The sequence below is a fragment of the Culex pipiens genome, chromosome 1 (assembly GCF_016801865.2).
Source record: "Culex pipiens pallens isolate TS chromosome 1, TS_CPP_V2, whole genome shotgun sequence".
Taxonomy (NCBI): Eukaryota; Metazoa; Arthropoda; class Insecta; order Diptera; family Culicidae; genus Culex; species Culex pipiens.
In genome coordinates this window covers 94,159,798-94,177,757 of record NC_068937.1, presented here as the reverse complement: position 1 = coordinate 94,177,757, position 17,960 = coordinate 94,159,798, and the positions used below count along the sequence as shown (strand labels likewise).

Here is a 17,960-nt window from a genome sequence, read left to right as displayed (position 1 = left end):
GCGATTAAAAGCTCCATAATTCCGACAGATGGCGCAAAGCATCGAAGAATTACGATTCAAATTTTCGCTGTTCGGTTATATAGGAATGCAAACTAAAAATTGAGTTTACAGCTCTTAGAACATCTTTTGAGTATTCAATTCAAGTAGTATGAGTGTAAACTTTTTGCCCTCTATAAATTAAAAAAAAATTAAAAATAAAAAAAAATATAAAAATTTAAATACCAAGCAATGGTTTTCAACATTTGAATGAAAAAAGTGTTTTTTACACCTGCCCAGTTGTTTTGCAATCATAAGTGTTAAAAATATGCAAGTATTGAAGAGATTTTTTTTTTTCGCCGAAAAAAAAAACTTTTTGCGGTGCTGTACATTAAATATGATTTTGAATGCAGGAAAATGCATTTCTAATTGTTTTCAGTTGGCTAGACTTCTATTTCCTTTGAAATTTAGAAGTTTTTTGAAAAAATATTATTTTTGCTCCCTGATTTTTCGGACCGATTTTGAAGGGGGGGGGGGCGACATAAACTTTGAAAAATATTTGCAACGGCCTAATTTTTTCCAATTTTTTTTTGCCTTAATTTATATCGGGCAAAAAGTTTACACTCGTACTACTTGAATTTTTTTCTCAAATGTTGTTCTAAGAGCTGTAAATTCAATTTTAAGTTTGCATTCCTATATAACCGAACAGCGAAAATTTGAATCGTAATTCTTCGATGCTTTGCGCCATCTGTCGGAATTATGGAGCTTTTAATCGCGAATCACTATACGTAAAATGCTTCTACAAACAACACAAAGAAAACCATTTTTTGATAGAAACATTCTGAATAAAGATTTGAATGTTTTTTCTAAAACAAACATGGCCGCCAAATGGCCGATCGGGAATGATGCCTTTCAGAGCCTTAACTAAAAACGCTTTTAAAACAAAAAATATTTTTTCAAAAAAAAATGATTCAATTAAACGCGCTTTTCGGTTTAGTTTGACATGCTTAACAACCCTACAGAAAAAATATCCGGTGAAATTTGTTCGGAAAATGGTCAAATTTTCACTTTTCTGAAAATCTCCACATAAAATCCAGGTTTCGTGCTAACTATTTTGACAGCTGGAAATACCCGCCTTACCTTATCTTATCTACCTTGGTTTGACGCAGTCGCACTAAAAAGTAACGAACTGTCACTTTTTACACAGCGCTCACCCACATCACCAAAACTGGTGTTTGTGTGACAGCGCCGTGCAAATAAGGGAGTCAAACTGAAAATGGACCCCGTTAGTGTGACAAAAAATTTAATAAAACCAGCTTTATCTTTGAAGCTTTCAAGAATCTTTCTGATAATTATTATGCATATTTTTCGGAATATCAACATAACCTCTCAACACTCCTATATAAACAAAACAGTTCTCACCTTGTTGTCATTTCCTTCGATTTTTTACAGATTATTTTATTTAGCAAAACAAACTCTTCCATAAATCATTTCAGAACTTGTAAAAGCTATCCCAAACTGTTAACTAAATGCTTCCACTTTACCATTGTTTACAAACACGCGCTCTCTCGCTGTCTTTACAAAATCGTTACGCAATTTGTGAACGGTGCTTATAATTCGGCTATCACGAAATCAACTCTTTTGCTTGGCGAAAAAATCGGTACATATTTTTAGGCAAAATTACCACTCGTTTTATTCGGAAATCTCAAAGATCTGCGGCTCGAAGCGATACGAACATTATTTTGACAGAAAAAAAAAAACATTGTTATAACAAAAAAATACACAGATATAAATTGAAAAGCGCAACTCTCGAATCGAACACAATATTTGTAAACAAAAAGAGGTTAAAAATATTGAGTTTCGTCAACATGAATGTAGATAACAATTTTTACATAATATATTTTAGGTATCCTTAACTCTAAATTTAATCTATAGTTGAACACAGTTACCATTTTACAATGCACTCCATTATATCATTTGTTCTATTTATTTTCATACATATAACCCTAACAAACACACCCACAATCATCAGTAAACACAATCTCAATAACTTTGTACACACACTCAACTCCGACCCATTGTTCTGTAGGCCAACCTGAAACATATCAGCCAAGACACAATCATCCACTAGCTCTCACGAATACTCGTAGCAATATCAATAGACCAGTTTTCTCTTACACACACTTCACTCACACCAATACACAGAAGACAGCAAACGTTAGTAAGCCAAATAAAATAAAACAAAATAGATTCGCAAGTACTACGACTACTCGCCACACTCGAATACATCTATAGCCAAAGCATTTCTCAGTTATTGTTTTTTAGATGTATAATAGCCACACTCACACACACACACACACACACACACACACACACACACACATACACATACAAAACAAACACTTACCGACACTTTCCGACCGTTAAAAAAAGTGATAAGCACACTACTACCACCATACCGATTCTTCTGTGAGCATCAAACAAACACATTCACATTCCATATAAATATATAGTTCCCGTCAACCGGTTTCACCAGCGATGCGTAAGTTGTTTTTATTGTTTATTTCGTTTCCTTTTTATTTTGTTCTGAAACGGAAAATTTCCACACAAGAAAACGTAAAGTATTTATTCGCCGTTAACCGGTTCAGTTTAAGCAACACTCACTCTCTATCACGATATTTATACATAAAAAAAGAAAACAATATACATAAAATGGTGGTACAGTGATTATTGAAAAAAAGTGTTATTTAAAACTACATAGAGAAAGATTTTTTTTATTTATTTTACACAAAGCCTGCTCCTCCTCCTCCTCCGAACCTAACCTAACACAGATACATCCAAAACCCAGAGAACAATCGAATCAAACAGAACATGAAACAACTGAACAGTTGTTTTGTTTCATACTTAAATACAGCCTAGTTTCATAGAGATTAACAAAAACAAACGCGAAACGAATCGAACAAGTATCGTTGAAGAACAAATAAATAGTGTGTAGAACAACGAATGTGCATTTTCCTTTTGTTTGTTAATGATTTATTATTTTTACTTAATCGCGCGGTTAGTTTTCACTCACACAATCATACATTCATACGCGAAGGCGTACACCTCACACACACACACGCAGGAAGCGATGAGATGAGCGAGTGAAGCGGCACCGTTTTGTTCCTTTGTTTTGTTTAAAACAACACGCTAATGTAAAATCTTGTTTGTTTTTAAAACACTCACACTCACACAGTTGAAAAGTTTGAGAGAGAAGAAGAAGAAGAAAAAATGTAAACATGCAAAACCGAGTGCGAAAGAATGCAACAACAACAAAAAACAGTTTTGGATGAATTGTTATCTACCTCATAACGACAAGATAATTTTATAGAACTTTGTTTTTAATTATAGTAAGGACAGAAAAACAAAAAAACGAAGTAATTTTATTGATTAATTTTAGTTACTCGTGTATAAAATATACAGTATACAATAAATTCAAGAGGGTAAAAACATTTTTCTAATTGAAAGTAATCGACGGTCTTGTTATTTATCCGAAATTTACCCTTCTGTGTCCTTCGATTCCTTAAACAAGGCCTTAAATCTACTCACTTAATGCAGGTTGGTGTATTGTTATCCACACAATCTTTTTTTGGGCTTCATCCATAAAGTATCTCACGCTAAAATCCGCCAAAACAAAAATAAAAAAAGTTGCAAAAAAAGTTTGTACATCTTTCGAAAAATTAACATAAATAAAGTTATTTGTTAACAAATCACCATAAATCCGAACCCCAAATAGGCATCCTTGACTGATTAAAAAAAATGGATTGAATATAAAGTTAACTAACTACGTAGTATAAAAGTTTATATAACTCTGGAAATTCTATATAAAACTTATCTAAACTTAATTTTGCAAACTTTTAATTTAACTAAATGTCAATATATTACCATAGTATTGCTAAATAAACATTTTGGAGTGGGTATAACACCGTTTTGGGTGTCTTTGTATCGATAGAATAGATTTTTCGTTGGAATTTCGTACCAACCCGGAATTATGTCGTCGGAAAATCCGCCGGCATCCCAACCGGTCCACGATTCACAAGTCAACCTATGTGGCATCGTAAAGGGCATACAATTTTCGATCTTTTGATACCCAAACATCTAGGATTTCTATAAAACCCACGGTTTTTTCGCTCATTTTCGAAATCGAACGATATTTGATGAATCTTTTTGAGTATTTACTTCAAGTGTTTTTTTTTTTTTTTGCGAAGATGTTGTGTTTCATATGTTTATAGGAACTAATAAAAAAAAGTCTAGATGTATACATTGAAATTTATATACAGCAATTCCCCACGAAAACAGCATGGATAAAAACAAAAGTGCTCGGATCGGGCTCAAAATTTCTGGGGGTTCCCTGGCCGAAATAATTAGACCCGTATTTTTTTGTTTGGCCATTAGGGTTACCTACGCCGTCTTAGGGTGGTCTGAAAAATGGCCATTTTCGTCGATTTTCGCAAAAACCACTTTTTTTTAAACATAACTCCTTGCCATTTCAACCGATTTCAATTGTCTTATACGCAAATGAAAGGTGATAAGTTGGCCTTTCAAAGAAAAATAATAAGAAGTTTCAAAAATCTAGCCAAACATATGAAAAGGTCAAATGACACTTTAAAATGCCGTTTTGACGGTGTCTGGACCAAAGAGCCTTTGTCTGGAAATATTTTTATCGGAATCTCCGAACATTTTTACATAACATACTAAAAAATGGGAGGAGTTCATTAACAGGATTCCGAGATATGATTTTTTGAAAATAAAATCCGTGTTTTTTGTCGCGCCGCGCGCAAAAACCGGAAAATGACGAATTTGGCAAAAAATCAACTTTTTTCACTAAAGCTGCGATAACTTCAAAATTTCAGCGATGACCTATGCATGTCTAGGTACCAAAAGTTGCGTCTTTTAATTACGAAAATTTTGGTACCCAAACATGTATAGGCCATCGCTGAAATTTTAAAGTTATCGCAGTTTTAGTGAAAAAAGTTGATTTTTTGCCGATTTCGTCATTTTCCGGTTTTTGTAAGAATAGTAAGAAGTTTCAAAAATCTAGCCTAACATATGAAAAGGGCGTATGAAACTTTAAAATGCCGTTTTGACGGTGTCTGGACCAAAGAGCCTATGTCTGGAAATATTTTTATCGGATTCCCCGGACATTTTTACATAACATACTAAAAAATGGGAGGAGTTCATTAACAGGATTCCGAGATATGATTTAAAAAAAATAAAATTCGTGTTTTTCTTTGGAAGGCCAACTTATCACCTTTCATTTGCGTATAAGACAATTGAAATCGGTTAAAATGGCGAGGAGTTATGATTTTTCGAAAAAAGTGGTTTTTGCGAAAATCGACGAAAATGGCCATTTTTCAGACCACCCTAACACGGCGTTGGTCACCCTAATGGCCAAACAAAAAAATACGGGTCTAATTATTTCGGCCAGGGAACCCCCAGAAAAATTTTGAGCCCGATCCGAGCACTTTTGTTTTTTTCCATGCTGTTTTCGTGGGGAATTGCTGTATACATATATTAGCCCGGGTCAAAAAAATTTAAGTTGCTCAAATCAAAAATTATATGAGATTGCCCGAAAGAGTACTCAAAATGGAGGCTCAGGCCAAAATTTCAGCCCATTTGGTTGAAAACTGGCTTGCCTTGAGCAGGAACAAGTTTAAATGGGAATTAACACGTAAAACTGGAGCATTTAGGTAAATTGCTCTGTACAAGTCAGCCGTTAACAATTGACGACTTTTGTATACCATGGGGTCCTAGGGGATGGTCTGGGTAACAATTCCTCCGAAGGGTGCAAGACGATCCGAGGCCCCTGGTCTTGCCTTGAACCGGATTCATTCCGGCGTCGCAGAAATTCTCATGGTCCCAGCTAAATGTATAGGGAAAAATCAAAGCACACTAAGAAGGCTGCCTCGATCAGAGGACGCCACATGGCAATCAGCTACCACGTGGCAGGAGGGTATCATTAATTTTGGCTTTTAAAGTGGTTTTGTTTTTTCTAGGACACTTTATTCAACCAGATATTTGATCAAAAACACCTTAACAACGCTAAATGTAATTTTGAATCCGAATTTGAAGTTATTTTCCTGCCACGTGGTGGCTGATTGCCATGCGGCGTCCTCTGATCGAGGCAGCCTTCTTAGTGTGCTTTGATTTTTCCCTATACATTTAGCTGGGACCATGAGAATTTCTGCGACGCCGGAATGAATCCGGTTCAAGGCAAGACCAGGGGCCTCGGATCGTCTTGCACCCTCCGGAGGAATTGTTCCCCAGACCATCCCCTAGGACCCCATGGTATGCAAAAGTCGTCAATTGTTAACGGCTGACTTGTACAGAGCAATTTACCTAAATGCTCCAGTTTTACGGGTTAATTCCCATTTAAACTTGTTCCTGCTCAAGGCAAGCCAGTTTTCAACCAAATGGGCTGAAATTTTGGCCTGAGCCTCCATTTTGAGTACTCTTTCGGGCAATCTCATATAATTTTTGATTTGAGCAACTTTAATTTTTTGACCCGGGCTAACATATATTCTTAATGAAAGCCTAAAAGCATTAAAAATTTAAGATGATTTGGTTAGATTAAGTCAATTTTAGACAGATTTTCAAAATAAGTTTTCATCCGTTATTTTCGATAAGAATATCGCCGATAGAATTATCAAAATACGGGACGACGCTAACGATAACTATCATCGTTATCTTTAGACACAAATATTATCGAAGATTATATTACTTGTTTTATGTGACTTTGACAATGTTTTTAAAAATATCATTTTTTAGGGGTCAACTTTGGCCGGTTTTTACTAACGTTTCCTATATTTTAAGTAAAAAGAAGTATGCAGTCATTTTTGTAGTGTCCCAGACTATGGCTTTACGCATTTTTTTACAATTTAAATGACAATGCACAGTGGTCCGAAACCGAAATCTAGCGTGACAAAATTGATAGCGGCCACACGTTAAGATTTAAAGTTTTGTTGTCTTGAGGACAAATGATCAGGGTCATTAGGGGCATCTTTTGGTATGGTGGGCATCAGGGTGGTCCAAATTTTAGGGTGGTTCAGAATTTTTATTTTAGCGGGATGACGAGATAGCGCTTCGGTGTCTTGAGAAAAGTTGTAGGCGACACCATTCTGAGCAACTTTGCTGAAGAGCACAAAGCACTATTTCCAAACGGGAAGTTTTTAGAGCCATTTTTGTGATTTAGGTTACGGTACCAATAAAAAAATGAGTTTTTTGAATTTAACAACTCAAGCTAATGATTTAGTGAAATGGTGTCTTCTAGACATTTGTAGAGCTTATCAAAACACACATTTATCTTCCAAGAGAGCGAAAATCGGACCTTTTAAACGAAAGTTATAGCCAAAATACGACGAAAACGACGCCATTTTGAAATTTGAATAACTTGAAAAGGTGATGGAATTTGACCTCGCTCTTGAAAGCATCTGAAAGTACACATTCTATAGTACATTTGCTGAAAACATCTCGGAGGTCTTTTTTGTTTAACTCATTTAATCTCAATTTGAAAATGAGCATTTTTAAACCGTTTTTTGCCCATAACTTTTGAAAGAATTGGCCAAAATTCGTTGTTCAAGAATAAAAATGTTCATTTTGACAAGCTCTATAATTGTCTAGAAGGGCCCAAAAATGTACAAAATGATCTAGTGGTTGTAAAAGAAGAAACAAGTTTTAGCTGAAATATTTCAAGAATCAACAAAATAAATAAAATTGATTTATTTAAAGTGAATACACCACCTTCCTGGCACATTTTGAAGTGAATCAAAAGGCCTTTGGGTAATTCTCTACCAACCCACACGAAATCGGGAAAAGTTGCCCCGACCCCTCTTCGATTTGCGTGAAACTTTGTCCTAAGGGGTAACTTTTGTCCCTGATCACCAATCCGAGGTCCGGTTTTTGATGTCTCGTGGCGGTACGAGATTTTTGAACATGCGAAAAAAGACGAGAAAAAAAACCAAAATATGAGATCGATCCGACGTCTACAGCCAGAGTTATTCAACTGTCTCATTGTAGGCGCACTTGGCAGGAACAATGAGACAGCTGGGGAACAATGAGACACTCTACAAAAAACAATACTTTTCTAGTAAAACATGACTTGCTTTGAACATTTTCAAGCAATTTTGTCAACACGAAACTTCAATTAACAAAAGTTATAATAAAAAGTATTTAAATTTTTTAAAATCCCTGTTTACCAAATAACGTTATATTTTTGGTTAAATGAAGTTCAAATTCAATAAATATGCCAAAAATCACTTCCAATTCATGTTTTGAAAGATTTTCATACATTTTGAAAAGTTTAATGAAGAAAAATCAAAGTGTCTCATTGTTACCCATGGGCCGAAAAGAGTGGGGAACAATGAGACAGCCCTGGATTCTGGGTATATTCTAAATTTTAGTCAAACCTAATAAAAGGACATTGTAGCCCAACTCATGCCCTGTGAAATGACGAAAGAAATTTGAAGAATTATTAGTTTTTGTGTTAATGGCAGCCTATGAGCGAAAAAGTAATTTTTGTGCATAATTTACTTTTACACCCCAGAATCAAACATATATGAATAACTTTGCAAGGGAGCTTCCATAACCAAAGCCACTATTATGGCAGACGTGTATCGAGCAGACACACCTTTCCCTCAAATATGAGCCTGATTGGTTGAAACTTCGTCTTGTGAGAGCCATTTTATCATTGTTCCCTGTGTCTCATTGATGACTACTCTACCCTACTCAAAATTTCGAAAAACTTATTTTTCTTCAAAAAAAAAACAATAGAATAAAAAGTAAAAAGAGCCGCTCAAAGGGCCGGTTCACTGAAAAGAGCGAACGAACCGTGGCTCACAAAAAAAGAACCGCGGTTCTTTTTTAAACTCCGGTCTTTTGAAAGAACCGTTTCAAGATGGCATGATTTTTGTTATGAATATAATTTATTGAATTTCAAAAAAAAAAATGCAGTGTTAAATATGTTTATAAAAATTTATCCCGATTTGTCCGATTTAACTTGAGCGTTTATAGAAAATCAGCATAAGTTCAATTCTTGGAGAAATAAACGCATTTTTTAAAATTAATAGCAATTTTTCCAGCAACCTAGATTTAAGTTTGGATGCCATTCAATTACTCGAATGTTTAGGTTCGAGTAGAAATATTGACATAGAGATATAAAATAATCTATAAATCCAATGTGAAATAACTTATAAAATCACTCGATTCTTTAAAAAACCCCTTTTCATCCAAATTTTAAAAAAGAGCGAAAGAACCGTTCTAAAGAGCGGCTCTTTTTAATGAGCGAACAAAAGCGGCTCCTAAAATAAGATCGGTTTTGCCCACCTCTAGTTTCGTTGTACGTGTCTGTCGCGGATGACCATGATCAACGACGACCAACTTTTTCAAAACTTTTTTGTTGTAAAATCGCGATATCTCGTGATGATTGCAAGCAACCTCCTTATGTTTACATATCAAATTTTTTGTCTGCTACTGCTCTACAACTTTGTGGAACATTGTTACACTCTAAAAAATAACCCTGCAAAGTTAGAAAAAAACACTACATTTTAAAATGATTTTTTTTGTTTTAAATGAAAAAAATACCCTTCTGGGTTAATGTAGATTCGAAAAGTACAGTCATCCCACATATTCGGACACCCACAAATTCGGAACACTTTTGTGGTAATTTTTCATAGTATGCCAAATGCAGCTTTTCTGTCGATCCTACTATTTTTTGGACCTTCATTTGGACATTCTCTTGCTATTTCATTAGTAAAAGTAGTACTTTTTGAACAAAAAACCTCATTTCAAGACTATTTTATTCAGAGCAGCGAAACACTGCCTCCAAATTGCCTGTTCCATTATTGTGGGATGTTATTGTGCCTCCCACCATTGTGGAACACCTGAATTTAACTAATATTTTCACACAAAAAAGTTATCAGACCATTCATAAAACATAACTGAGTTTGAATTTCGTTAGTTCCAGTGGGTGAAGTCATTATTTTGTAAAAATTATGTACTCATGGAGAGAACCACAGTTTGTTTACATCCGTAAGAAAAAAGTGTTCCGAATTTGTGGATTTCAAGGGTCAAAGTTTTTCTTCAAAAACTAGATATGAAAGTTAAAATTTGCAGTTGTTCGATACAGCATTCGAAAGATCGCAATAAATGCTTTCGAATGAAGGTAAAAGCGAATCATTAAGTCCAATTATCGAATTGATATGATTTTTTGAACATTGGCCGATCTGTAAACTGTTCCGAATAATTTATATTTCCCTTAAAATGACATGTTCCTAAAATTTTTACCGCTGAGTAACGGAAAATGGGCGAGTTTTAAAAACTTTTTTAGCGTTTTTTTTTTTTTGATGAGACGTCCAAATTAGGGTACGCCATCCAATCGGGCGTCCAATTTTACATAAAAGTCCCTTTGACACCGAATTTCATCTCATCACCGGCTGCAAATTATTGAAAAACGTGTCTTTTTTCGCATGTTCAAAAATGAGAGGGGTCGCACCGCCCCTCCGTCATGAGATAACAAAAAAACGGACCTCGGATTCGTGATCAGGGACAAAAGTAACCCCTTCCGACAAAGTTTCACGCAAATCGAAGAGGGTCGGGGCAACTGCTGTGTGAGAATGAATGAAGAGAATAAGATTCCAAAAAGTATTAGGACCTCAAACTTCAATGCCCATGCGAGTCAGCATATTCGAATGTCTGTGGTAGGGTGGTATATTTTCCATTTGGCTCATTTATTATTCTCATACTTTGATAGCATCTTAACTCGGAAGGCACGCCGACATATTTTCAACAATTCATTGAGACAAAATTCGAAAACCTTTCAGGAAGTGTGATATTCCAGTAAAACACTTTCAACGCTTTCTGTCAAAACTGCTTTCTCTATATTTCCGTTTCGGGACCAGCGACAACCCAGCGGGGAAAGGACATCGTTACGCGTTTTCAGACTAATCTAGCTAACAAGGGAAGATGGTAAAAATCCTGTGAGAATTGTGTATTTTTTTCGAAAAGGCATTTCTCTATCAACTTTAAGGAAATAAATACAAAAACTTTTATTCTGCTCAGTTTGCCGCCAGCTGGGCTGTGTCGGTACAATTCATTTCTTTTTTATGCTCAGCATAATTTGTGTTTAAATTTAATAAGCCAACGCCTTTTTATTCTTACTTCAGTTCCTAGCTGCTTTCAGTTAGCTATTTTCTTTCTTTTTATTGATGGTATCAAGACGTTTTCTCTTACACAAAATTTACAAAGGGAAAAAACGAGAGAGAGAGAATCGCGAATCAACAGAATAACGGAGACGACGACGACGGCGACGGTGGCGGAGGCGGCCTTCAGAGGTACTTAAGACTATCGCAGTGCGGTTTGTATTCCATGTGCGTCGACGGAGGTAGGTTCAGGATTCTTCGTAACGTGTCCCGGATGCGGTTCGTGCTGGTCGTGTCCGTCGCCGTCCGGTTCCAGATGGACAGCAGATCCTCGGGGAACTGCGTGGACAGGACGACGCCGCAGATTTCCGGCCCCACCAGGAACTGCTCGCCCAGCATCGCCATGCAGACATTCTCCCACGCGCGGTCGATTTTGTTCTTTTTCAACCGGATGACCCACTTGCCACCGCGCACATTGCCGGGGTCCTCCCACATGGGCTTTATGCCACTCTGGGGAAAGAGAGGAGCAAAAAACGGGTTCACCGTTAAATAGGGACGTTCTGTACCAAGTTCTGTACTGTAAATTATTTTCAGTTGTGGATATCCCATGTCAGAGATAAAATATTTCTAATAATTACGAATTATCGAAATGATTTTTTTTTTGTGAAGATTTTTGACCTTTTCGGGCGATAGCTTGACCCGATTCTTGACTTGCCGATCTGGAAGCTTATGTAGCTTTATACAGCGCCTTCGATTTTTCCGGAATGTCCATAGGACAATCAGAACCTGTTTCGGACTCACTCATCCTTCTTCAGATCTTGGAAAAAAAATGAATTGACGGTGCTTGGAAAAAATATGACAGAACAAACTATTTCAGAATTCACAGGCTACTCAGTCGGAAAACCAAGTAAGATGGCAATTAGGGTGTAATATGGTTGTATGGAAAAAAATAAAATTGTCCAAATTTAGTGAGCAAAGCAATTTTTCAGTTCCTTTTGGGGTCCTAAACAACTCCCCAATGTTTAGTAACGATTGGTTCAGTCCTCACTTTGCGCAAAGCGATTCAATTTTCCATACAAATTTGTATGGGAAAAAAACCATTTTTTGGAATTTTGATATTTAAAAAATCCACGTTTCACGCTAAATCAAAAACGGATTCATATTCGGATGCTCTGGAATGTGCTCTACAACTTTCCCGAAGAGAGTATGGTGCTAACTTGCTCCTATAAAAAGATGCAGCGTGTTCAAAACTCGTCTAAAACGTGTTTTTTTGCCCGAAAATCACGTTTTAGACGAGTTTTGAGGACGCTGTATCTTCTTTCAGGAGCAAGTTAGCACCATACTCTCTTCGGGAAAGTTGTAGAGCACATTCCAGAGCATCCGAATATGAATCCGGTTTTGATATAGCGTGAAACGTGGATTTTTTAAATATCAAAATTCAAAAAAAATATTTTTCTCATACAAATTTATATGGAAAATTGAATCGCTTTGCGCAAAGTGAGGACTGAACCAATCGTTCTCAAACTTTGGGGAGTTGTTTAGGTCCCCAAAAGGAACTGAAAAATTGCTGTGCTGGAAATCGATTTTGTTATTACACTCTAATGGCCATTCTCTTGGACACCAACAAATAATTTTTTTCCTCTTTGAAAAACTCTTTTAACGATTTTTTTTTTTGTTAGAATTGAAAAAAAACGTTTTATTGAACTTGATGCAAAACTCGATTTTTTTCAGCACTCGTCGTATTCATTAACGCTCTGTGCTAAAAAATTCTTCTTCATGCACTTTGTTGCATAAACAACTATCACTGACGAACTGACGTGCCACCCCGAATTCAAACTTAACCGCACTTTCCTATCTTACTTCTCACTCACCCTCAGCGATCAGCGATTGTCAAACAGACGATTTGACAGCTTCAGTTGCTGAGAAATTTTCTGGATCAACAAATGAAACGGTCTCGGAGGCATTTTTCGAGACGAGATTTGTCTGATCACGTCGGACGGGGAAGTAAATGTTGGCCCCGGTTTAACCTAGAGGTTAGGTCGTTAGCTCAGTCCATGGGAGTGTTCGATATGTGATAGAACTCTCTGTCGGCGATCATTTCTGAAAACGAACGAAAAATGAGCACCACTCAATCAGCCGCCCGAACGAGACCGCGTGCTCCTTTTCTTTCTTTTGTTTTCATCTCTCTCTTCCTTGTGTTTGCTGGGTGGTGACAGAAGATCATTTGAATGCGATCATGGGAGAGATGATCGGAATTTCGGTAGAATGTAAAACGACCGGTCTCTGAGCGAATGTTTTTATAGAGGCGAAAAGCAACTCGCGACAAAATTTTGAGGCTAGGAATTTTGACAGGTATGATTTTCATAAAGTATTTGCCTCCTTTTCTCTCCCACAGAAAAACTGGGGACAGTGTAGCTGGCAAACTAGGCCAAAATGTTAAAGTCACTCACAAAATGAACTTTGAGTGATTTGAGTTCATTTCTGACGTCACGATTTTCTCCTCTATAGAGGGAGGTCAACGACTGTGTGAGTGACTTTGCGTGGCACTCATTCGTTTGTGTGAGCAATGAACGAAAGTAGAATGTCAAAATCACGATTGCAGGGGGACCAATCAAATCCCATTTTCAAAGTCCCGACTTTTCCAGAAATTTAAAGATTTGCCATTTCTTATCTGAAGAATTATTTCAAACAAAATACTATTTATAAAAAGTAAACAACAACCATTAAAAAGAAAAATAAATGATTTGAATAAAAAATCAAGCTATTGACAATTTTCGTAAATACAGAAACTTAACAACAAATTCCCAAAAAAAATACTTCAAAAATGTAAGCACACACACAATAAGTCTTAGAAAAATAACAGAATACTTAACAATACTTAAAATATTAATGTTTATTTTTTAAGTAGGCAAACGTATAGTTTTGATACTTTCAATGGAAATGGCAAAAAGTTAAAGATAAATTAATTTAAAATTTTATTTTATTATTTTTTTCAAAGAACGCATAAAACACGATGTTATTTTTTTTTAAAGTTCGCAATTCCCAATTTTTTTTTCAGTGTACAGTCCAGACTCGATTATCCCAAGGCCTCGGAAAAGTTTCACTTCGGATAATCGAAACTTCGAATAATCGAATGAGGAAAAAAATTTTTTTTCGTTGTCTAATTTTCATTCTCGAGCTTAGGTATGACCTCTAAACTACGCTAAATGATTTAGAATTTTTAAATCCAGAATGGCGACCAAAATGGCGTTGATGTTACATACATTGAAAAAATGCATTTTATGTTTTAATAGGCAATCAATACTAAAAATTTGACAAAAATGGGGTAGCAGAACTCGAATTTTATGTTAAAAACAAGAAAATGCAAAAATACGAAAAAAAAATATTTTTTTGTTTGTGATTCGATTATCCGAAGTCCCATACAAATCTTCGGATAATCGAACTTCGGATTATCGAAACTTCGGATAATCGAGGCTTCGGATAATCGAGTCTGGAGTGTATTTTGATTTATTTTTTCAAAGAACGCATAAAACATGACCAACGCTTTTATTTTATTTATTTTTTTGAGTTAAGATAACAAGTTTTCACCACGTTCCAATTTCATCAGTATTTTATTGCTTTATTTTTTTTCAATGAAAAATTAAGTTTGATAACCCGTACAAGCTAAACGTCTGAATGGAAGAATCGAAAAATCTTTAAAACTGCCGTATTTTTGACCTGTTTGACCAAATCCTTGACATCCGGTAGTCAAAAGAACGGGAAAGATCTCTAGTTTTCGATTCCGGGGAGAAATCCGAGTTTGGACAATTTCCACCGGAGTTATTCCGGATCGTAGTGGGGTACCTTTTTGACTGGCCGGCCGCATCCATACAGAAAATTAATTAAAATTGACAAAACTTGCTGTAAATAAACAGAACATGCCACAAAACATATTTGGATCAATGTTGGACCATCCTAGCAAGTGTGGCAACCGGTTCCGGTTTTGGCCACCCTCGGAACCGGTTCCACGAGTGGGTAAGACTATAACACATTACAAGTCACATTTTGCCTTCGTTGTGTTCGTAAAAATATACAAAAAAAAAAATATTCAGATACAGATCCCAAATAATAAACAGGCCTTGTATGGCCACTATGGCTTGACCCCCGGAACATCCGGAACACGGTTCCAGTGGACCATTTTTTGTAAACTGGCACATATAACTTGCGACATGTCAAAAATCATGGTTTTGCATCGCCAAATTCAATCAACACACTCAAATAAAGTTTGGACATAATGTGGCCACTATGGCTTGACTCCCGGAACATCCGGAACACGGTTCCAGTGGACCATATTTTGTAAACTGGCACATATAACTTGCGACATGTCAAAAATCATGGTTTTGCATCGCCAAATTCAATCAACACACTCAAATAAAGTTTGGACATAATGTGGCCACTATGGCTTGACTCCCGGAACATCCGGAACACGGTTCCAGTGGACCATTTTTTGTAAACTGGCACATATAACTTGCGACATGTCAAAAATCATGGTTTTGCATCGCCAAATTCAATCAACACACTGAAATAAAGTTTGGACACAATGTGGCCACTATGGCTTGACCCCTGGAACATCCGGAACACGGTTCCAGTGGACCATTTTTTGTAAACTCGACGGTAACATTTCAAAAAGCATCATGTACATTTTGACACTTTCTGGGTTATTGCATATTCTGAAAGTACTCCTAATGAGCTACCTCTCCACCAAAAATGAGCAAAAGTTACTTCAGTAAAGTCTGTTTAATCATGATTTTCAATAAAGTAACATAAACAAAATCTCTGCCATCAGCAGTTCCTGTTTATATAGCCCTGTCAACCCGTCAAACAAAAGACTACATAAACCTCGTGACGAAAAAAAAGCAACATGAACAAAGCGCCATGTACATTCGGCGAAGAAAAACGAATCATAACAAAGCGCCCCCCTCAATGACAGCAGGGTGATATCGGCGTTGATGATTTCAAAAGGAGTTATGTTTGTTTTACTCAAATAAAATTACGGATATGATGTTTTATTGAATTTGGATGATCAAGTATCAATAAAAGCAACGTTTTTCATCGTTTGTTATTATTAGAACATCTTATTTTGCTTTTATATTAAAATGGGAATTGAAAATCGATGCTCAACATTCAAATGCGTTTTTCTCAAAACGCATGGTTTGTACATGATGCTTTTTGAAATGTTGGCGTCGAACTGGCACATATGACTTGCGACATGTCAAAAATCATGGTTTTGTATCGTAAAAGTCAACCAACCCACTGAAATAAAGTTTGGACACAATGTGGCCACTATGGCTTGACCCCTGGAACATCCGGAACACGGTTCCAGTGGACCATATTTTGTAAACTGGCACATATAACTTGCGACATGTCAAAAATCATGGTTTTGCATCGCCAAATTCAATCAACACACTCAAATAAAGTTTGGACATAATGTGGCCACTATGGCTTGACCCCTGGAACATCCGGAACAAGAATCGAACACTTTCTTGGTTGTGTTTTTTTTTCAACACATACGTATCGTCCACAGTTGTGGCAAGAAATGTCAGTCTTCTTGTCCTTGTGCCTCGGGCAAGTTTGGCATCGGGGTTTTGTCGCCTTCGGTTCGTCGGGATGCGGTTTTTGAGGCTGTCGAATTTGTGGGTTCTCAACATGAGCACAATCACCGCAGCGGTAGAATTTCTCATGTGAGCAATGAGCTTTACAAGCTGCCAAGCCACATGTCTGCAACATGTGGCCACATTGTGTCCAAACTTTATTTCAGTGGGTTGGTTGACTTTTACGATACAAAACCATGATTTTTGACATGTCGCAAGCTATATGTGCAAGTTTCGTATAAATGGTCCTCTGGAACCGTGTTCCGGATGTTCCGGGGGTCAAGCCATAGTGGCAACATTGTGTCCAAACTTTATTTCAGTGGGTTGGTTGACTTTTACGATACAAAACCATGATTTTTGACATGTCGCAAGCTATGTGTGCAAGTTTCGTATAAATGGTTCTCTGGAACCGTGTTCCGGATGTTCCGGGGGTCAAGCCATAGTGGCCACATTATGTCCAAACTTTATTTGAGTGTGTTGATTGAATTTGGCGATGCAAAACCATGATTTTTGACATGTCGCAAGTTATATGTGCCAGTTTACAAAATATGGTCCACTGGAACCCTGTTCCGGATGTTCCGGGAGTCAAGCCATAGTGGCCACATTATGTCCAAACTTTATTTGAGTGTGTTGATTGAATTTGGCGATGCAAAACCATGATTTTTGAAATGTCGCAAGTTATATGTGCCAGTTTACAAAAAATGGTCCACTGGAACCGTGTTCCGGATGTTCCAGGGGTCAAGCCATAGTGGCCACATTGTGTCCAAACTTTATTTCAGTGGGTTGGTTGAATTTGGCGATGCAAAACCATGATTTTTGACATGTCGCAAGTTATATGTGCCAGTTTACAAAAAATGGTCCACTGGAACCGTGTTCCGGATGTTCCAGGGGTCAAGCCATAGTGGCCACATTGTGTCCAAACTTTATTTCAGTGGGTTGGTTGACTTTTACGATACAAAACCATGATTTTTGACATGTCGCAAGCTATGTGTGCAAGTTTCGTATAAATGGTTCTCTGGAACCGTGTTCCGGATGTTCCGGGGGTCAAGCCATAGTGGCCACATTGTGTCCAAACTTTATTTCAGTGGGTTGGTTGGCTTTTACGATACAAAACCATGATTTTTGACATGTCGCAAGTTATATGTGCCAGTTTACAAAATATGGTCCACTGGAACCGTGT

At 36.8% G+C, this 17,960-nt stretch overlaps 1 protein-coding gene across 1 annotated transcript in view; it reads right to left on the bottom strand.

Moving 5' to 3' along the window:
• Nucleotides 1-10,865: 10,865 nt before the first annotated feature.
• The window catches only part of LOC120426741 (eukaryotic translation initiation factor 4E type 2), a 10,051-nt gene continuing 2,956 nt past the window's right edge, over nucleotides 10,866-17,960 (bottom strand). The window contains exon 4 of the mRNA XM_052708232.1: nucleotides 10,866-11,660. Within this exon, the coding sequence (XP_052564192.1) occupies nucleotides 11,337-11,660 (324 nt within the window). The 3' untranslated portion in view covers nucleotides 10,866-11,336. The remainder of the gene's footprint in view (nucleotides 11,661-17,960) is intronic.